Source organism: Dermochelys coriacea, chromosome 6 (assembly GCF_009764565.3).
Source record: "Dermochelys coriacea isolate rDerCor1 chromosome 6, rDerCor1.pri.v4, whole genome shotgun sequence".
NCBI classification, from domain to species: domain Eukaryota; kingdom Metazoa; phylum Chordata; order Testudines; family Dermochelyidae; genus Dermochelys; species Dermochelys coriacea.
The window spans coordinates 42,367,512-42,389,994 of NC_050073.1; the positions used below are offsets into that span (position 1 = coordinate 42,367,512).

Below are 22,483 nucleotides of genomic sequence, written 5' to 3' on the forward strand. Positions count from 1 at the left end.
AACAAAAAGGCAGGTATGCCAATTCCTGGGCCTGGCAGGATACTACCGGCACTTTGTGCCTAACTTTTCAATGCTCACGATACCCTTGGTGGACCTAACAAAGAGCTCTCACCCCCACAAGGTACAGTGGTCAGCCAAGTGCGAGAAGGCCTTCCATGAACTGAAGGATCGATTAAATTAGGGAGCCAGTGCTATTTCACCCAGACTTCAACAGGCCTTTCATATTACAGACCGATGCATCAGAAGTAGGATTGGGAGCGGTGTTGTCCAGGAGGATGAGGGAGAGGGGCATCAAATAGGAAACTCTTCCCCAAGAGAAGAGGTATTCAGCGATAGAGGAGGCGGCCCTAGAGGTGCAATGGGTGATCAACACCCTGAGGTACTACTTGCTGGGGAACCCCTTCCAGTTTGTCACCAACTTCGATGGCTTAACATTTTGAAGGACACCAATGCCAGAGTCATGAGGTGGTAACTTTCACTCCAGCCATACAACTTTCAAGTTCCCACCAACCCGGTAAGGCCCACACAAATGCAGACTTCTTTTCCTGGTAGGAGTGGAAGATGTGGAAGAAGGGCCATCGGCAAGGACCCTCTCAAAGGGGGTGTCTGTGACAGAGCATACACACCCCACACTGGGATTGCAGGGCTTAATCCCTCACTGTGGGTTGAGGAAGCCACGCCACCATGGCCCTACTGTGCATGCTCGAAGCGCAACACCAATGTAAGAGGGAGCAGCCCGGCTCAGTCTTGGTTGACAGCCATAGGGGAAGGTGGTGTGCCGATGGCTCCTGCTGAAGGGCTGCAGACACTTCATGATGCGGAGGCCAGCCAGCTGACAACAACTCTCAACACCCAGGCTCTGGACCCTACCGAGGGAGAAAGAACCGGGGGAACTAGGAAGCCACAAGATATGGAGATGCGGGTCAGAAGTAACCCAGGGAGTCTTTGCGGGGAGTTGGTTGGACAACTTGAGGCTAACTTGGTGTGTTTCAGACGGAACCCCGCCGCACTGGTGGCAGGCAACCCCGCCACCGATAGGGCCCTGGGTTGGGACCCAGTGGAGAGGGAGGGCCTAGGTCCCCGTATCCTGGCCACCGCCAACTCTGGGGTGGTGGCCCAACCTGACAGAGACTGACTCCAGCCGCTATGTACAGGGAGACTTTGGCAAAACCAGTAATGTGCCTGCAACTACTATGGCGTATTGCTATAAGCAGCCAAGTCAGCTTAGCTTAACCAAGGCGGGGCGGGGGGGTTGCGTGCCACAGAAAGGGCAGCTTCACCCTGCATCCTTCCTGATAAGAATTGAGTTGAAATTGCTGATACATGCATCTTAGAAGAGTAGGATGTGCCCCAGGAATGTCTATTGGGGTCTCAAGGCTGCAAACTCTGAAAAAAAAACCCACACCTGTTTAATCGATAATCAGAAGGAGCCTCTTGCTTGCCCATTGGAACTGCTTGCTTAACAAGTTTTCTTTAAGGGACATGTCATTCTGTTACTAATGTATAAATAAGGGTGAAAAGTTTGAGGTAGTGGGACTCTTCAGGACTGGAGTCTCCCTCTGGATGCATATTGTGTTCCCCACTAGCAGATGGGCTGCCGCTGTGCCACACTCAGCTTTGGTAATGATCAAGGGTTGGGGGTGTTTTACTAACCTGTTGCGGACGTGTGCATAAATGCTTGAGACCAAGTAAAGTTTAGCTTTAAGTGAAAGCACTCATGTTGTCCTGTTTGTGCCAGCCATCTATCGGTCGGACGGCCATGTCTCCCCTGATTTATTTCCTGACACCACCTCGCACAGAGTAAAAGTTACCAAGAGCTTTGGGCTGAAAGAACTCCGGGTAACAGCAAGGCCACACAGCCTCGAGTCGGGGGGCAGTTAGTGATTAATATTTAAATCTTCAACTGTCAAAGTAAATAAATTGCTACTTACTGCGATTCAGATTAGGGCACTGTGTTATATATCCATTAGGCATAAAGATTATTTTCACATCTTGAATGATACCCTTTGTAAAAGAAAAGATTGCTGGTAAATATAGATTGTAGTCAGACAGTTAAAACTTCTAAGATGCTTCTCAAGTTTTCTGCCAAGAGGCCATAAATAATGGATCAGCTTATTATTTTTGTTTGATTGGGTTTTTTTGTTTTTTTACGAAGAGGACCACCCTAACTGAACAATTCAGGTAAAGCTGAACAAGATATGAATGATTACAACAACTTCCTTTTCTCCAAGAAAAAAGTTTATGGCATAGGATTTGATAAAAAACATGCAAAAATTGCACACTACCTAGAAATAAGAAAAGGAGTACTTGTGACACCTTAGAGACTGACTTGTTAGTCTCTAAGGCGTCACAAGTACTCCTTTTCTTTTTGTGAATACAGACTAACACGGCTGCTACTCCGATACCTAGAAATGTTCTTATTAATTCCTTTAGCCAAATTAGCCTAGGAGATCAAACCATATTTAAAAGGACATTTCATAATGAATTCTCTGCTGCTCAGTTAGGAGTCAATCTTGTTCCTAACAAAGGTAAGGAAGGCCACCTGTGCATACGGGATGGAAAGGCGGAAGGAATTAGGAGTTATATAGAACTCAGCATTGGAGGAAGTCTCTTCACAACAGCACACATGGGGTTTTGGAAGCTGGGCAGTGGCAGGCTGGGGAAGTGAAAGGGTTGAACGATCCACCACTGTTGAATCTCATGTCATTTCTCCATATGCATGAAGCACTCTTCCACACAATGCAGCCTGTTATTCAGATCTTTGTAGAGAGTAATCATAGCCCCTTTCCTGTGCATCTCCCCAGAATCCAGACAACACACACACAGTGAGTACTGGGGATTGGGGTTTGCTCCTTAGAGCCAAATCCTGAAGCTCTTTCTCTGGGCCTGACTCTACAAGGCGCTTATCTTCCACAAGATCCACTAGGTTTAACGGGAGTTAAGGGTATTCAGCATCTTAGATGATCTCTTGTCCCTTAATGAACTTTAAAAGAACTAGGAATTTTCCTGGAGAAGTCCAAGTATCTCACTGTAAATGAAAAAGGGTTTGCGGCTCTCCCTCCTACCTGATTTGGAAGAACCTCTCTAATTTAAGAAGAAATTTATCATCAGGTTTGCTGTCTTAGAATGAAAATATCGATTTGGGTGTATTCTGGTTTTATTTTCAGTTAAATTGTGATAGAATGGATTCTGCAAAGCAGATGGAAGACATAGTGGCTTGCTCGGAATACTGAGGTTAATCTATAAATAAAATATAGACCTCAGATAGTACTTGAAGCCTTGCAAATGCAGTAACATTTAACATTTGTGTGTTCATTTTCTAAAACAGCAGAAAGTAATCAGCAAGCACTGCTTCCTGCTTGTTATTTCAAGATCAAATATTAATTGAAAATATTAATAGGAATAACCAGATCACACCACTTCAGTAGCAGAAGAATATATATATTTATTAACCTTTTCATCTATGAGAATAATGAAGCCATCACAATAAGAAGAAGTGATATTGTCACTGGTTGGGAAAGTAGCCTATAAAACAATGCTGAATGTTACTTACTTTACTTCTTTCCAGTGACCACTGGTGAACAATTAACAGCTGCAGCACATAAATGCATTTTTAAGGCTCAGTTCTTTCCAATGAAATGATTAAAGCAGCATAAATCAGATTACAGACTTCCACCACACTATATCACCATAGTGACAGGAGCCCATCCAGGAAAGCACACAGGCTGTTTCAGGAAAGAATCTCTGTTCAAGAATAGTGTGCGCTTAAAGTTAAGTACATGTTTAAGCGCATTGCTGCAATTCGGATAGGTTTATATTTAAATATAAAAATACATTCATTTTAATTTATTTATTTCACTGTAAATGATGATTTAAAAAGATGCTTATCGAAGGCAGTAGGTACTCTAACAAAGAATGAACAATTCAGTCTGGAAGGGAAATTATATTTTTAATGTATATAATCATATACATGACAGGTACAGATGAGCTATGGTCAGGCACAGATAAGAACTTTCCCATTAACTTCAATGGGGGAGCAGAATTTGCCCAATGTCATTTTTGTAAGAGGAAAAACTTCATTATAGACAGAAGTTCAGCATAATCTGAATTGTTGCAATGCATTTAAACAACCTTGGACTTCCATCTTACTTCTCTATAAATGAAGTTTCACTAGATCAGAGTTTTCTATATGGGGTATTGAGCATACAAAAACTCCCACGGAGGCCAATCTTAAGGTCCTTTGATGTAAATAAGGACTGAGTAAAAGCTAAGAAAGGACCTCCTATTTTAGCCTGTGATGTGAGCTGTGGTTGTTTTGCACCTGTCAGGATTTTCCTCTTCAGAACTGGGTATCACTACATATGGTTTTCATATGAAATATTTACCTAAACACACCCTAAGGTGGACTCCTTCATCTGCATGAAGTCCCAGTGAAGTCAGCAGAGTTCCACACTAGTGAAGACAATGCAGAGGCAGAGCCTTAAATATCCATCTCATTCCATATGAATTTGATAGAAAAAGCACTGGGATGTTTATAGCTCCTTTCATTATTCTATATAATGAGCTGCTCCATTAATGTTATATGAAAGGGTTGATGCATTCAGGGCCCTCTAATGCTTTAACCTTCTGCAATTTAATTCACTTGATTTCATACTGCTATTCTCACTCTTTAAACCCCACTTATTTCACAAAGCCTTCTTCTGGTAAACACATCATTTTCCTGTGCCAGAACTGCTGCCCTCTGTAACATATTTATTCAATTTAGATTATATAGTCTTTGGAGTGGGAACTCTGGCTTTTTATATGTAAAGCACCTTGTGCATGCTTTGTGCTGCCACACAAGTATGTTCTATTCATTTATCAATCAATATACATTTCCAAAGATCTTATTCAACATTGTATCTGGGCACTGCACAAGGGTTATATACATTATTGAAGAGCTGAGGTTTTCAGCATGGTCTGAAGTTAGCAAGGGTAAAATTCTACCTCATCTCCTCAGGGAAAGGTGTTTTAGAGTTTTGGGCCTGCTACCAAAAAGATTCTTCCTCAGGTTCCCTTCAGTTTTGTTTCTTAACCTGACTCCAGTATCATCCCTAGCACACAGAGATGATCTTGCTACTGGGGTACACTGAAGAAACCTGAATGGTCAACAAATGCTATCCTTGTTTTTCAGAAGGAATAATTTATGGACTTCCACTTGTACAGGAAACAAAAACAACATCTTGTCTTTGTTATTAGCACGCTCCATTGTTTACCTCGAGTCAGTATCCTGGAAGGGGCAGGGCACCTCCTGTGAGATGGTGAGGAGCCTTAAATTCCACTGACCTGAATAAGGGTTGAAGTCATTCAGCACTTTGCAGAACTGGGGCATTGGAATGGCAGAACTCTGAGGTATTTGTACAGGGTAAGTTACATATTGTTAGATGTTCATATAAAGGGCCAAATTCTGATCTCCTCTTATGCTGACCAGCCCCTCACTCCACCAATAGTCCCACAAACTCAAATGAGACTACTTGTGGAGTAAGAAGTCACTCAGTGTAAATAAGAGGGTCAGAATCTGGCCCATCATGACTTAGATCCTTACATGACACTTCCATAAAGGTGCATGAGGAACAACAGGAGAATCCTCACCAAAAACAGACATTAATGATACTCATTTAAGAAAACTTCTCACTTCTTAAAAAGGGGCAGAAGGAGCAAAATGAATAGTAAATTACACCATTAAAATTCTAATATTTTTGGAATAACTATGATTAGGCTAAAGCTCATACCCAATTCTTTCACATACAAATACTAGCACAGCTATACCACACGTACAAAAAATGCTAATTCTTTTTTACTGCTCTTATTTCCCTGAAGATCTCTGTTTACGATGAGGAAAATATAGTTATATATTTTATGCATTAAAACATTGAAACAAATTGCTATGAAAAGGGAAGGGAGAGCCTACTGAGCATGAAAATATATGAATGGAAATACGTACTGTTTATAAACTGGCAAAATTACAAGCTTTTGCAATGGATAACCAAAACAAACAAAAAAACCTAAAGACTTCTGAAACTCACAAGCAGGATTTTAAAAATGCAACCAATTATGCATTTCTGCCCTGCAGACAGTTAGTAAAATATTCAAGCAAACATAGCAAAGAAAGGCACTTGTCGACTTTCATTATGATCAATAAAAACTGGAAGCTCATTAGCATATCATTAGCTACCCTGCTGTTTCCAAAGTGTTAATGCATAGAAATATTAATTTACAAATGTATAGTATCCCAGAGTTTTTAGACTCTGGCTGTCTGCATAAAAAGAATTAAAGATGGGTGAATCCAATATAATTTACTTTTTTCTATGCAGCTCTAAACATATGTTTACCATCTGTGGAATTATGGGAAGCAGCTGAGATAAGGAACAACAGCTGTAGAATAAAATCATGCCATCAATTTCACTTCACAGCGACAGGTCAGCTGTTACAACAAGAAATGAAGTCCAGGTAAGGTGCAATTCTTGGACCTTAAATATAAAAGCAAAAAAGTGATGGAAGTAGTGCATGCATGCACATATGTATACGCACACACACACGTAAAAAAGAGTTAGAGTTACCACACCAATTACACTATTTAAGCAATACTGAATTTGATATTTTGTTTGGCTCACTGAAAAAAAATCTACAAAGTTGAGAGAGGGGGTGTTCTTCAAAAAACTAGTAACTGCAACATAAATTTAAATAATGAATGCTTCAAAAGGAAATTGAACTGATGGTCAACCATCCTGATAATGGAAAGCCATGCCAGTCTCAAGATGATGTAGATAAGCATATCACTATCCTATGACTATTTTATCAAATGGATGCTGTTTTGATTTGAATGAATCCTTAAACTGTGTTCTGTTATCCAAGATACAAGGTACTTATTATCGGAGTTTATCACCCACCAACTGACTAAACTCCACACTCTTTAAGCAGGTTTCAGAGTGGTAGCCGTGTTAGTCTGTATCAGCAAAAAGAACAAGGAGTACTTGTGGCACCTTAGAGGCTAACAAATTTATTTGGGCATAAGCTTTTGTGGGCTAAAACCCACTTCATCAGATGCATGCAGTGGAAAATACAGTAGAAAGATATATATATATATATACACAGAGAACATTAAAAAATTGGTGTTGCCATACCAACTATAATGAGACTAATCAATTAAGGTGGGCTATTATCAGCAGGAGAAAAAAAAACTTTTGTAGTGATAATCAGGATGGCCCATTTCCAAAAGTTGACAAGAAGGTGTGAGTAACAGTAGGGGGAAAATTAGCATAGGGAAATAGTTTGTACTTTGTGTAATGACCCATCCACTCACAGTCTTTATTCAAGCCTAATTTAATGGTGTCCAGTTTGCAAATTAATTCCAATTCTGCAGTTTCTTGTTGAAGTCTGGTTTTGAAGTTTTTTTGTTGGAGTATTGCGATTTTTAGGTCTGTAATTGAGTGACCAGGGAGGTTGAAGTGTTCTCCGACTGGTTTTTGAATGTTATAATTAATTCTTGATGTATGATTTGTGCCATGGATCCACTGGACACAAAATTAGATATGGCAGTTGGCCAGCTTTAGCTATAACTTTGCTTATGAAGCAGAGTATTAATTTTTAAGTTTTACAACAACTCAGCCTGGACCATAATGCCAGCAAGGCTTGCCAGGGAATAAAGGAAACAGAAGCGAGAAACAAAAAGGGAAATAGGATTCCCGGGTCTGAGGGCATTTGCCTCCAAGACAACATTAAGTGCGCCTTCCCTATGCATTTTTTGGTCTCCATCCCTATATTGGTGTGGTCCATGAGGATGGTTTGAGGTGTCTCACCACCAGACATGGTCTACCAGGCCAAGCCAGCCAGCAGGCATGCTCTCTGTCAGCTACATCAGTGAGGATGACCCATATATTTATGGTCAGTTACCAAAGGAAAATTTTGGAGGGGGAGTTTCGATATCTTCACTCTCCTATGCAAGGAGCATCTCCAACATTCATTTCCAGATCCACTTGTGCATCCCAAAAGCCTGACCTAAGCACCCTGAACCATTTTCAACTGGTTGTCAGCTTTCCAGGACCTGTGTGTTAGTTATAGATGAATGGCAGGTAGAGCAGTATCTGTCACTATTCAAATATGAGAACACAGTATGCAATGTGCATGGACCTATGGCGAGAGATAGTATAGTATCGCTCCCTACTACCAGCAATTCAAGCTCTGGGCCGCTGTGACCTTCAAAGCCATGAAGCACAAACTCATAGACATTAAGGTCAGAAGGGACCATTATGATCATCTAGTCTGACCTCCTGCACAATGCAGGCCACAGAATCTCACCCACCCACACCTGCAATAAACCTCTCACCATGTCGGAGCTATTGAAGTCCTCAAATCATAGTTTAAAGACTTCAAGGTACAGAGAATCCTCCAGCAAGTGACCCATGCCCCATGCTACAGAGGAAGGTGATATATTATATATATATATAGCTCATGGATCAAATCCACTGCCCAGAAACTCAGAACTAGTTGATCATTGGTAAGGGATCCCTCTCACATGTAGAAAAGAGGTCAAAATGAGGGGAAGTTCACTAAGGAAAGAAGTTAACTCTCCTAGGCCTTTCAGCAGGGCACATGTGCACAATTGCAAATACCTTCACAATTGTGAATAGTGTCAGGCCTATAGAGGGCTTTTACCTGATGGAAGTCAAATGAGACCTAAACTGTGAAGGATGAAAACTATGGAGTCCATCAATAACAGTGCGAGGCTAATCTAGATATAATAGCGAAGAAGCCCAGCTGCCACTGGTCTATGAATATTAGGAAATGCATCGCTTGGTCACCCGGACCATGATAAAAATTATTTTGAACGTTTTTAAGACAGACAGTTTCAGGAACCCACACAAGAGTCACTATGTTCCACAATCTCACTTCACTCATGGGTGATCCAGGATAATACACTGCAGGAGGATGAGATATATCTCTTAAGACACACTGGAATACAATTGGAGTTGAGAGCACAGTCCACACCTTGCAGAGTCAGACCCTTTTGTGACAAGTTGGACTGGTTCCTCAGACACCAACAATCCCTACTAAGAGTCCTATTAAGGGGGTAGAGGGTTGGGTGTGCAAAGGAAGAAAGCTTTGGTTAGTGCCCTACATCTGCTGCTGTGTATCTGCTTACCTTAAAAAAACCATGTTTCCTGTTCCGCTGTCCCAGCCATAAACTGCTTCCTGGCATTAGATTCATTTCCGGAGGATCTATGACGCGTTCATAAATCCTGTGGAGGAAAATGTCATTAGTTGGAACAAGTCTTTTTCTTCCCCCCTCTGAAAAAGTCTAAATTTAAAAAAAAAAAAAAAACAATGAAAAAAGAAATGACAAAGTTTGGCCTAAAAAAGTCTATGATTAAATACCCAGATACGGTACCAATTAATTTTTTTTGCTAAAGTGTAATGAATAATAATCAATCATCAATCATCATCATCATCCTTGACAGTTTATATAACACCTTTTATTCAGGCTCTCAAAACACTTTCAAATAGTGAGTAAAATATTATCACCATTTTACAATATGGAAAAAACTCAAGCATGGAGACGTTAAGTACCAGCAGCAGAGCCAGGAATTCAACAGAAGACTCCGGACTCACCTTCCCTTTGCTTTGACCGCTAGCTCTAGTGCCACTCTTATACAGCCAGGAGGCACAGACGCTCTGCCTTATATCAGAACAAGTGTGTTACTATAGGGAGGCTAAGATAGATGATGAAATATACTTCCACTACGCTAACTCATATTGACCTATAATCATACCAGCAAGCCAGTCAATTGAATAGACTCTGAACATATCAAGTTCTTTCACTCATAATGTATCTGTATGTTTAATAGGAAATGGATTAAGTGATGTTTTTTCTTCCTCTCTCCCACCTTAGCATTATAGCTGTAGCTTTAAAATGAATGTGAGCAGTTTCCAATATAAAATACAAGTCAATCAACAACTCACTACACAATTATCCTTCAATTTACACTTTCACTAATTTTCGAATCTGTCCAAGCTCAGGCTCAACTAATGTCGTCATTGATTTTTATTGTCTGAGCTCCAAAATGATCCGAGTTTTGAAGAACTTTAGCAAAAGCATTGCTGAATTTAAATATCAAAATGAATGCAGTCAAAAATAAAGACACGTAATCCTCCCACATTTGTTTACCCTGAGAAGGAGAAGGAAACCGTTTGCCAGAATAATGAGCGAATAATCTATCTAAAAGCCATAGAAAGAGAAAAAAACAAACTTTATTTTTTCAGAAATAAGAAAATAGTTACATTGAAACTCCACAACTTAAGAACACAAGCAGAGAGTTCAAAAGAGTTCTTCAAATAATTCTGTGAGTTAATTGCTTAAGTTTATGGTAATTACAATCAACCCTAATTCATCACATTTCTTAACATGTTGTAGTACAAAAGAGGCATTCAAAGTTAGATTCAAAGCTCTGGGATATTTTTTTTTCTGCTAGGTAATTACCTATCCTATCTATAAAATTCTCATGTTGAGCTATTTTACTTGTTTGGACAGCAAAACAAGGTGGTATTCTTCTAAACCATGTTTTGGGAATTATGAGAATTTTGCATGTCTTATCTCTATCAATATTTTAAAATGTAAGCATCTCCTTTGTGCTATAAACACATGCAAAATTAAACATCTACGCAAATGCAAAACTGCTTTAAAAGGCTGAACAAGGTACAGTAATTGACATGATCCTTGAGAAAGCTAGTCACTGAATTACACAATTCCATTAGAAATTTCTCTTTAGATATATAGCACATCTTTATTCACGACTTGGGTTAACAACATCCTCTCTGGAAAGTGTCTAGTCTTTGAAAAATACTAGTCAATATTCCACAAAGAACTCCATTTTCCGTTAGCAGACAAAGCCCCAGTGTTTTAAACAAAGCAATATGGTGGCTTCTACAACACTACTTAGGATAGAATATTGGATTTTTATTTACCTGGCCTAGTAACATGCTCTAAAGGGACTCCATGATATCTGCCTTCAATTTTACAAGAAGAATTACATTGCTTCAATGTAAAGCATACAAAGCGACCTGTATTATACTATAGGTCAATAACAGACTATAAGGAAGACAAATGAGACACAGGCCCAAGTGGTTTATCTTTGGCTTTCCTGAGGATATAACAAAAGGTTTTTGTCCTTTATGGGAGAAAGCTATAATGATCTATCTTCCAGTGTCCTTTCAGAAGGTCCCATTCATATGGTATATGCTCTGTGACAATGGACTCTTCATTTTTCTCTGTGCATTGTTCTATTCAAATTAAATTTCTGGACCATCTAGCATCTCTCTCAGGCAACCACTCAGATTAAAAATAAAGGGCTTTGTGCCTACTTCCACGTAGCTTTTGATGTCTAGGAAGAGCTTCGTGTGTGTAGGCTGCATGGCAGATATGAAATATATTTTTTCTAAATCTGCCCATTAAATCTATAATTAATGTGCAGGTGTCAACTGTAGAAATTGATCAGTGTGGGCTTAATTTTTACGGAAAGGGTGTTCGGATGCTATCTTATTCACGGATTATGTGAATAAACTTCATCATATATTGCGCTTAAATCAACGAAAAATGAAGAGGCTACTGTAAAGCTGCACACAGCCTATCACTACAACAAAACATAGGCTACATTCTTGGCAAATTAAAAGATTAAAACTCACATCTGCATTCCTAAAGAAACAGACTATAGCAGACCATGAGGAATATTGTATGCGTACAACACACTGTCAACATGTAAGAACTAAATCCAAGGCTAAAACAGCACACAGCCAAAATAAAATAGTAATAATAAATAGTAATAATAATAATAATAATAATAATAAAGCAAAGCTCCACAGGTAGAAAAACTAGATGCCTTTGATGACAGGATAAATATTCACATGAACAAAAACTGGTATCAAGAAGCAGCTTTTGTATCAATGAAGAAGAAGGAATTGACTGTTCATAATAATACTGTGCAGTACTAGGGCACTCAGTCTGAGGATTTAATGAAGGTTAAACCAAAGGACTTTACAAATATTAATGAATTAAGCCTCACAACCCTGTAGGTCCCTAGGGAACGGCAGCACAGCAAGGCTAACTGACTTGCCCCCTACATCAGATCTTCTGCCTCCCAGTTTCAGGCCTGAATCACGAGAGCACTGCAAGAGTTCTGTAGCACTACCAGAAACAGCAGACTTCATTGAGACTAAGCCCCCTACCCCGCCTCCAGCCCCTTAAGGAGGTTATGAGTGGCATTTGCTAATGGGGGAAGCTCTGGAGGAGGACTTAGACGCAAGGGGCTCTCAAGCCAGCGCAAAGGCATGGAGCTATGTGCTGATGATCCCACGTCTCATACAAATCCATCGAGATCTGTGCAGTTCTAAAATGACCTTCCATGCTTTTCGTTGTTGGGGATGAGGCTAAGTACCCTACTTCTCAGGAGAGCAAACCCTGCTTCCCTCACCTCCCCCCCCCCATGGATTTTCTGGTAGAAGGTGTGATCTGGCCATGAAACAGTGTGCTGCCCCCAACTAGTGCCAAAAAAACCTTTACAAATTCCTTGCATGTCTCTCCCTTGTTCCACACTCTGGGTATCTCCTCTCCCTCCCAGTTCCCTTCTATGTTAGGTTGTTTCTCTTCCCCTTTGTGTGTTGTCTCCCACTCCACTATTGTTCTATTTTCTGTCACCTGATTAAAGCATATAATAGCCATACAGAAAATATACCTACATTAGCTGTACATTCCAGTTCACCAAAGAAAAGTATGCAAATCAAAGAACATATTTTACAAGAAAGCATCTCAAATACAGTAGTCACCTGTATGAATAGCCACCATGACACAAGGAATAGAATAGTGCAGAAAACTTTGCCTTTCAAATGATTATCTGAGATATATCAGGGGAATAATTGTAAAAGGTTCATAAGATACCATAAGTACACACACACTTCCCATCATACATGAACACACTCCATAATAATCTGTATTAGGTACTTAGCCTCCATTACCTCATCATATTTAATGTATTTATCCTCCCAATGCCCTGTGAGGTACAGAAGTACTTTTATCACCATTTTACAGATGGGGAACTGACTCTGAGGGCATGTCTGCACTACAGTATATGCCCAGGCTCAAACTCAAGCCCAATTCCCCCTTCTGTCTATACACACATCTATCGGACTCAGGCCAGCAAGCCCTCTGGACCTGAGAGCCCTTGGACCCACAAAGGGGGTCAGTTTAAGCCAGAGTCCCAGTGTTAAAAGGAAATGTCTGGTTCAAGTACAGCTGCTCAGCTTTTAATTCTTCCGTTTTATTATGGATTGCTGAGCTCCAGAGTGAACCATCTCCTGCCTGAGCTTTGGCCACCTACAGGAAGACTTTGGCCAAGCACACGGCTATGCGGTCACAGGACAGTCAGATTCTGGTAAATCTGTGGTGCAAGGTGAGCATCATGTTCAACTTCAGTAAGAGAATCAGAAATGTACCAAGAAATGTATCACATGTAGCAAGAAATAGCGGATAAGTTGACAGTGTGGGGGATTCAATGGACCGGTGCCAGCGAAGAGAGCAGATCAAGCGGCTCAAGAGTGACTACCAGAAAGCCAGGGATGAAAACTGTACCCCGGGGAACTCTCAGTCATCCTGCCTCTTTTATGAGAACTTTGACTGGGTACTGCATGCTACGCCAAGCCCCAAGCACAGATAGTTGAACTAGCACTCTGCATTTTTTTTTTTTTACTAGCTACTCATACATTCTTACAAAGACGTACTGGAGCGTTCAAAATAAGAACCAGATATTGCCTTCCCTTTTAGTACACCACACTGGAGAACTCACCCATGCCACAGCATTATGAGCCAACTGTAAACAAACTGTACAGGGGTGAGGGGAAATGTAGAGCCTGGATGACAAAAATCAATGTCTGAAATACAAAAGGGGGTTGTGTGCAGTCCAGTGTGCCAGGATACTTGTTTATGCAGTTCTTTGAGAGTTCATATTATCCTGTGTTTTTGTATTTAGACCACTGGTAAATGTAGTCAGAGAAGGCTGCATCATAAGCTGTAGGGAATCAGTAATTCATGTGGACAGTAGCACAGCATCCTGTTGATTCCCCCATGAATTTTGACCCAACCCAGGGTGCTGATAAGCTGCAAAATTTTCCATAGTAGGAACTCCGGATAGATAGTCACACTTCGGGGAAGGGCATATTTTCCAGGCCCTCCTCTATAGGACACCTGCCCACTCCACTCGTGGATGTGTTGTTCAGTCCCCACTTGAGAACCTCTGACATGCATGCGTGCCTTGCCACTGGTAGCTTGGAATAGAATCTCTCTTTGCAATTCAGGAACCTTCAGGATTATTAGGTCCTCCAGAATGCCAGAAAGAACTGAGACACATTAGATAGTGAACCATAGCAACCTCTCCTTCCCTGCCTACAATGGTCTACAATTTTTAAACATATTGCATGTGTACATTTCAGCTTACTATTGTGTGTATTCTTTTCACTCTGATTAACTGTTGGGTCCATGAAGCTTCTCGGAATTGAAGCATTCCTCTAAAACTATACTGAAGTTGAGTTTTACAAAGTATCATTTTTTTTACCTTAAGATTCCACAGGCACCTTTTTCCTGAGGATTCACCGAACATTTTTTTTTTAAGTACTGAGATGATAAATGTATTATTTGATGTCTGCTTTCAGGCCCTTCCACCTCAGCACCCCAGCCAGACTCCAGCAGGATCCTGGGATTTTGAACGGTTATGGACTGGTCAAAGATGAAGCATTTCCATGATGAACTTATGGTAGACCTCCTGGACAGGGCCAACAAGCAGGTACACTATGAAAGGGAAAAGAATCCATGGCAAGTGGAAAGGCACAAGCAGGCAGTAGAGCACCAGAAGAGAACTGCAGCATGTGAGGAGAGAGACTTGCAGCACAGTTTCTGGAAGTAGGAATATTGGTTGAGGGATGAAGACAGAGCTCAGCAGAAAGACCTGTTTGAGAGGCTGCTTATGCTAATGAGCACAGGAATTCAGACTCCTGTTCCACCAGCACCACATCCCGAGTCTCCTCCACAGACCGTGCAGACCAGGAACGCATTAAACATTACCGTGATTGGCTGGCCCATGCAAGCGGGACTGAACACTAGTTGGACAGGGTAAATGTACCCCCAGCAGTCCTCCACCTTGTGCAGCAGCACCAAGAGTATGCTAAACATGCTAGAAAGGGGAAGAAGAAGGTGGGAAAGGGTCCGGGGACACACAAATGTTGGCAACTTATTAGCATTGGTTTCCAATGTTTTGCACTAATCAACATTTGTGTTATGCACTTTATTTTATTACTGGTTTGGGTTTTGGTTTATTACTGGTGTTTTGGTATTGTATAAGCAGCTGGCCCACCTGAAAATGCCATACTCACAAATAAAGGCTTTTGTTTTCTTTAAGGAGTCTATTACCATCACTGCATCACATCATATAATGTGTATTTTGAAGAATAAAAATAAAAAAGACACGAAAAGACAATTGGGAAGCTACATCCAAACACAATTTCTCAATACATCTATTCAGATCAATCCATAATAAAACCCCAAAATTCATGTCACACAAACTACCTTCCCCCACCACACTGCATAGGCAGCCATCTCATCCACAGTTAACAATTCATGACAATCACGCATACCCTATTCATAGCATATGGCGAGAATACTTCATTTACTGTAAAAACTGCTTCACAAATACATCCATAAACATACTATTCTCCCTCTTCCATTGCAAGCGCACTAAGCATCCCTGATTTCAGTTTCCCATGTGCATCCTGCTAAAGCTGTGACAGGTGCACTTTCTGGCTGAATGTACCAGTTCAGCAATCCATTACTGCAGGGGTCGGCAACCTTCGGTACGTGGCCCACCAGGGTAATCCACTGGCAGGCCGTGAGACATTTTGTTTACATTAACCGTCCACAGGCACAGCCCACTGCAGCTCCCAGTGGCTGTGGTTCACAATTCCTGGCCAATGGGAGCTGTGGGAAGGGCCTGCGCTCCTTACCGCAGCTCCTATTGGCCAGGAATGGTGAACCGCAGCCACCAGGAGCTGTGGGGGGCTGTGCCCGTGGACGGTTAACTTAAACAAAATGTCTCGCAGCCTACCAGTGGATTACCCTGGTGGGCCGCCTGCCAAAGGTTGCTGACCCCTGCATTACTGTCATAGATCCATCCATGGGCAAATGGCTCACCTCTGAATTCACAAAGATTGTGACGTGCACAGCAAGGTATAATAATGCAGACAGCATTGATGACAGTGAAATCCAAATGGTTCTGTAAACAGTGCCAGCAGGATTTCAATCTGCCAAATGCACATTTAATCCACCATTCTACACCCAATAAGAGTACACCCAATAACCTCCTTTCACCAGATCAGGATATGGTTTCATAAACCAAGGCAAAAGGGGGTAGAATAATAACAGGGGTAGTTACTCGATTTATGACAATGTTATCTGGTGGCAATAGTGGCATGTCCTGTCCATGAAGGTTTTCCCACTGGCGGAAAACATTGTCACCATGAACTTTTGCAGAGCAGGCCAAGCAGGACAAGTTCTTCAAATAGTGACTTTTACATGTCGATGGCTCCAGTTGCTGGGAATGTACAGACCCAAACATTTCTTGGCAGGATGTGACAACTTCCTGTCAATTGCCGCGAGATGGACAATGAAGTTTTCCCACAGTGAATCACAAACAAAAGGTCTAGAGCTGATGGAGCTGGAGAAGAGGCTAAGAAACCTGCGAGAGGCTGGTTTGACTCAGGTCTGCGTAATGCAGTGTAAACAACAGAGCGTGTGTGAGAGACCAAGATCCAGGAATTGTAAACCTAAAGTCAATATTCAGCGTGGACACTCAAGCTCAGACTTACAAACACTCAGCCTGCAGGATCCCACTGACCCCAGAGCTTACATTGCGGGGTAGACATAACATAAGTGACTCACCTATGGAACCCAGGGAGTCTGTGGCAGAGCAGGGATGCAAACCTAACTGCCCTAACCACTAGAGTATCCTTCCTTTCTAACAAATAAGATAGTTTTCTCCTGCAATGGAGAGTTCTCATATACAACATGCGGCAATAATAAGCTAAAGCCAGCAAGTCCTAGGGAGAAAACACACACACACAAAAGTATTTTGGGGAATTCCAAATTACGTAGTTGCACCAGAAACACTGCTTTGTTCATATTAATGGCAGCATTTGCAAGCAAACATGGATTAACCAAGAGTTGTGATTAAGTAGGACTCTGATAAATGGGTTATACTGTAAATCCAATATGGTAATACTTCAATTTGAAAACCCGCAAATCATTTAATTTCTTTTGAATCTAAAATATCTGACATTATTAAACATAAGCAGCAGTATTAAACATTCCAGCATTGCTCTTAAAACAGTACATCCATGTTTGATATGAAATAGGTTTAGATATGAACTAGGTTTACCTGATTCCTGAGGTTTCTTTACAGTTAACTTTAATAAGAACTAACCAACTTTAGTTTGTGTTTTGCTTTGTCTAGAGTTGCAAGCTGAATGACCCTTATGTCCCAATCCCTAGTTTCCCCAACTAGGCACTCAGATCCTACTATACTCCTGGGTTGGAGATAATGGGGCCCACCAGGTGTGGCTGCCAGGGAGAGTCTGATGAAGCTGTACATTTCTGTACAGGGTCCTAGTATCTGACACTACAGTGAATCATTAAAAAAAAAAAGTTCTCCATCTCTTAGCTTGATCCTAAAGCTTGCCACCCCATTACAGGCAGGTTCCCCTGTAAACATAAAATTTTAGCTTACCTTGTTTGCATCTATCTTTATCTTTAGATTCTTTAAATGTGCTGGTGATTGCTCAGGTCACATTCCTTTAACAGCATAGCCAATATTTTCAAAGTGTCCTCTTTGTTTGGGCGTCTCAACGTTTGTTTCAATCTGAGACACCAACTGGGGTCTGATTTTCAGAGGTGCTGAGCACTCACAATTTAGCTGGAGTTTCAGGTACTCAGCCCTTCTGAAAGTCATGCCCTAGGCTCCTAACATAGGCCACCCAAAAAACAAATTTAGAAAGTTTGGCCTGTTCATTTTGTGCACCCCAACAGTGTGAAGAAAGTGCTGATAATAGCAGGTCATTAAATAAGTCTCTAGCTGTAAGATTGCAATATTGGCATTTGTCTTTCAGTTCCTTTGAAAGGATTAAGAACTGCTTTTGGAAAGGGATCCCAGGTTGTCTCTACATGCTTCTATTTCTACTAGTTGTCTATATTCTTCCCAATAAAAACATGCCAATACCTATGTGATTGTTTTAATGGTGTTTACAGATAGGATGCATTATTTGACATGTCTTCAGTTTTGTAATAAGTTTAACTGAATTATTCATCTAGATTTCAGCTCTCTGTTTCTGACAAAAATAATCTTGTGAGAAAATCTGATTTTTCATGCTCTCTCCTCTGTCTACTATAGGAGTTCACAATCACTGAACAAGAGGAAAGCAATTTAGATAAAATTCAGGTTTGGTAGGAAGAATGTTGCTATTAAATTTGGAACATACAATAGCCAAATGTTTAATCAAAAAGTTATTGTTCGGCTCTGGAGGGGAAAAAGGGGAGGTGTTATATAATAGCATTTGTGCTAAATAAACTAGAAAATGCTTGCTCAGGTTTAAAGTTCTTTTCAAGCTCAAATTTAATCATTTAAACTATAATGGTACATTTCTGATAAACCATTTCACTGATTTTCTTATTACGATCATCAAGATAAGCTTCTCTACTTATCAGTTTAATTATCCTTTCCCTTGCTGATCTCCCACACTACAAAAATTTAAAAATAAAAAGTGCATCCAAAAATGTTACTTTAAACAACCTCTTTCAACCACAGAGGAAGTTAGGCTTTTTATAGTGAATTGAAAGTTAAGAATGAGACATAAAACAAAATTGAGGTGTTTAGAAGAGAACAGTAGAGTGTTTCTTTTGACAAACACCACGTGCACAGGGCAAAACCCAAAGAGATGCTAACATGTCCAGTTTGACCTGTCTTTTTTAAAATGTTCACTTGCTAATTATTCTTATATAAACTTAAGTAATAACAAATATTTCAAATGTAAGCAACTAAGCTGACATTTAGAATGTCCGTAAATGGGTTCACTCACTGCAGGAGCACCTCTCTGTGGCCAAGCCTGGCACAGTGGCCATCTCTCTGTTTGGTGCCCCTGCTGACGGTCACTCCTTTGCTGTGGTGCTCTCCCTTTCCACAACTTGGCCCCCTCCAGTCAGATCACACTGTTACCCCAGAAGGGGTGGACTAGAGTCCAACAAACCTATAGTTAAATGACCTTCCTTCTGTCTCTGTGCTCCCTGGCCCTTACACCCCAACCTCAGAGGGTTTCACCCCAACTTCCTTGGTGGCTGGTAGGGGAAAACTAGGTCCTCACTCTACTGTGGGTTCCAGCCCTGAGACCCATACCTACCCAGCCAAGGTCTACTCCCTCAGACTCCTTGCTGCTTCCGTGGACCTCTTCCATTCCCCAGAGACTGACTACACATTCTCCCTCTGCAGCCCCTTTCTGCTTTAAAAAAAAAAAAACCACCAACACCACCACCACCTTACAGTTTCCTAGCTTTATAATCACCACCTATCCCTTCCCCAGCTAGGCTTCATCATCATTTACAGCTGGCGTTCTCTCCCTGGCTGATGGGGCCAGGTATGTAAACTGGCCTTTCAGGTCCATGTTAACCCCTTCATGGCCTACATGGGGTACACACCCCATCACAACCTCTAACAAAGCTATGGATGACTTTTACCCTTGCTTTTTTGACTATTAAATTACAAATGACCACTGACATAATATCCACAAGAAAAATTGACTGTGCTTGCTCTTTTAGGTTCAGCGTAATTAGTGTAGGACTTTGAAGTGAGGGGAGCATTAGTGCAGCAAGAACCAACAGGAGATTGTGTAAAACAGTCCTAGAAAAGCCACTGGGTTATTATGGATGCCCAGAAGAGGAGAGGACCTGTTAAAGCATACAGTGACTGCAATATGGAGGGTAACATCCATATTAATAGTAGCACCTACCTCTTATATAGGACATTTAATCAATTGATCTCAAAGGGCTTTACAAAGGAGGTCAAAATCATTACCCCCATTCTACAGATGGGGAAACTGAGACAGAGAGAGATTAAGTGACTTGTCCAAGGTGACTTGAGCTGGTCAGTGCCAGAATAGAATGAATAGGACCCGGTCTTCTGAGTCCACTAAACCACACTGCTTCCCCATCTTCATACAAACAAGTAGAGCATTCACAAAAGTAAAGGGTCCCAGTGTAATGACTAGAATCAGATACACTGGGGGAAAGTACACTGGGGGAAAGTACACAGGACAAAATATGCTAAGTGCCCTGATTTTCAGAAGAGCTGAACTCCAATTTAAGTCAGTATGAATTTAGATGCCTAACTTTAAGCATCTACATTTGAAAATGTTAGCCATATGGCTGAAGTTTCTCTCCCCCAGTTCCGGAAACACACCTCAGGCTTTACCAGCAACACTTCTGCTATTGCAGTCTTTGACCTCTCTCATGAGCAGACATGGCTAATAATCTGAATGTAGTAACATGTAGCAGTGGTTTTTATGATGCATGAAAACATCCACCAAGGAGTAGGAGACAACTACTAAACCCTTTTTCATTTATGACCTAAAACCGGTTTAGAACTCATATCTCCAAAGGAAAGAAAAACAGTTTGTATATTAAAGGCCTGAACAATAGCCCACTGGAAGTCAATGCCTAATACTCCCCTTTTAACATCAATGGGCTTTGGATCAGGTGCCAAACAATACTACCTAAATGCCTCTGCTACATATTACTAGCCGGAGAACTATCAATATTGTGACCTCTCTCATTAACTGCCTAGAAGTTGAATCTCTAGCATAAGTCTCAGATGCCAAACATCATAAATCTAAGAATGAATGACTAGAAAAGGAAATCCTGGAAAGTGAAGGAGGAAATGAATATGATGGGTCCTTCAAAGGGGGAAGAAAGAAGAAAATCCAAAAAATGAAGCAAAAGAGAAATCTTTAGGCAGAAGGGGATTGGGATGGGCGATAAATAAAAACTATACAAGTGTCTATGAAACAAAAAAGACAGAATCCCATCCTATGACTCCACAGTGATGATTCATGCTCGCTGATCCCATGCGACTGGGACATAGCATGGCCGGTGCACCAAAAATACCACTAGTTTAGAACAAAAATGTCAAAACATTGTTATATGGACATTTTACCACCATGACACAGAAAATTTAAGGACACTATTTCTGTTTTGCAACAAAAGCACAGAAAAATGAACCTTGGCAAACGTGAAACACCTTCCACAAGATAGGTACGCACCATCTGCAAAGTAGTAAATCCCCTCACAATGTGGCTGTGGCACACAGGAGATGTTTGCCTAACAGCAGCTGCCTTCTGTGTACCTGAAGGTATATCTTTGAAGCCTTACATGTTTGCTCATAATAAACATGAGTCTGAAAATACTGAGCCCGATTCTCCTCTGACTTTCTCCTGTGTAAACCAGAAAGTCAATGGGTTTACATATGGGTAAAAACAATGGGGGAGAAAGGAGGAGGAGGAGGAGGAGGAGGAAGAGAACAAGAACTGGTGAAAGTGAGGATAACCAGCCTCCAAAACTGAGCTACACTGTTATGAAAAATAAATGTAAAATAAAAGAAAACCATGGGCCAGTCACTGTCAGATTCCCTGCTAAATATCTCAATTTTGCTTTTCAGCATCATCTGCCGAAGAGTTAATCCCCTTACAGAATATCCTGTCACAGGAGCATCTTATCAAGAGGATAATGTCATCACTAAATAATTTGCCCATAACCATAAAATAATCTCATCGATATTCCAGAGTCAATTTCTCACAAAGAGAAGGCAGGTACAAGATGAGGAGCCAAAGGGTTGGCTTTGAAGCATTATGTATTTGCTCCCATGTTCCTATCACACATTCTTCTCATTCATTTTTTTAAATACTGTGCAGTGACATGGCTGTCTCTCCAGAGTCAAACCTTGTTTCTTCCATTAACCATTTCCTTTCTCTCATTCCATAGGCATTGCTTACATTCTTAGCTAGTTTTTATTAACTCACTTGTGGTGAGATGATATAATCCTCATCTCAGTTTTCCCATGATATTTTCATCCACCTTTTTTCTCTCCTGCAATGATGCATTCCTTGTGCACTTTCCATAATGACTAATTGGCCATGATTACAAGTGTATGAAATAAATTTTACATTAAATTTAGAACCAAAGTATTGGTTTTAGTCTGTAAAACATGTGGTTTAGACCCTGAATAACTTACATAGCATCTTTCATGTAATAAAATCATAGAAATGCAAGACTGGAAAAGACCTTGATAGGTCGTCTAGTCCAGTTCCCTGCACT

At 40.9% G+C, this 22,483-nt stretch overlaps 1 protein-coding gene and 1 long non-coding RNA gene across 12 annotated transcripts in view; one reads left to right on the forward strand and one right to left on the reverse strand.

The window, feature by feature from the left end:
- Window positions 1–22,483, reverse strand: part of NELL1 (neural EGFL like 1) — a 411,949-nt gene that overhangs the window by 319,708 nt on the left and 69,758 nt on the right. For 9 of the 11 annotated variants that reach the window (XM_038406763.2, XM_038406767.2, XM_038406764.2 and 6 more), the window contains 2 exons: window positions 9,182–9,278; window positions 1,932–2,004 (listed from right to left, as the gene is read on the reverse strand). In XM_038406763.2, the coding sequence (XP_038262691.1) occupies window positions 1,932–2,004; window positions 9,182–9,278 (170 nt within the window). The remainder of the gene's footprint in view (window positions 1–1,931; window positions 2,005–9,181; window positions 9,279–22,483) is intronic. The other 2 variants (XM_038406768.2, XM_038406766.2) reach the window with 1 other exon arrangement.
- On the forward strand, window positions 1,581–21,972 carry LOC122460608. Its single transcript, XR_006282027.1, has 5 exons — window positions 1,581–1,620; window positions 5,239–5,404; window positions 6,354–6,489; window positions 14,734–14,864; window positions 21,828–21,972. It is a non-coding gene; the product is annotated as an uncharacterized LOC122460608 (long non-coding RNA).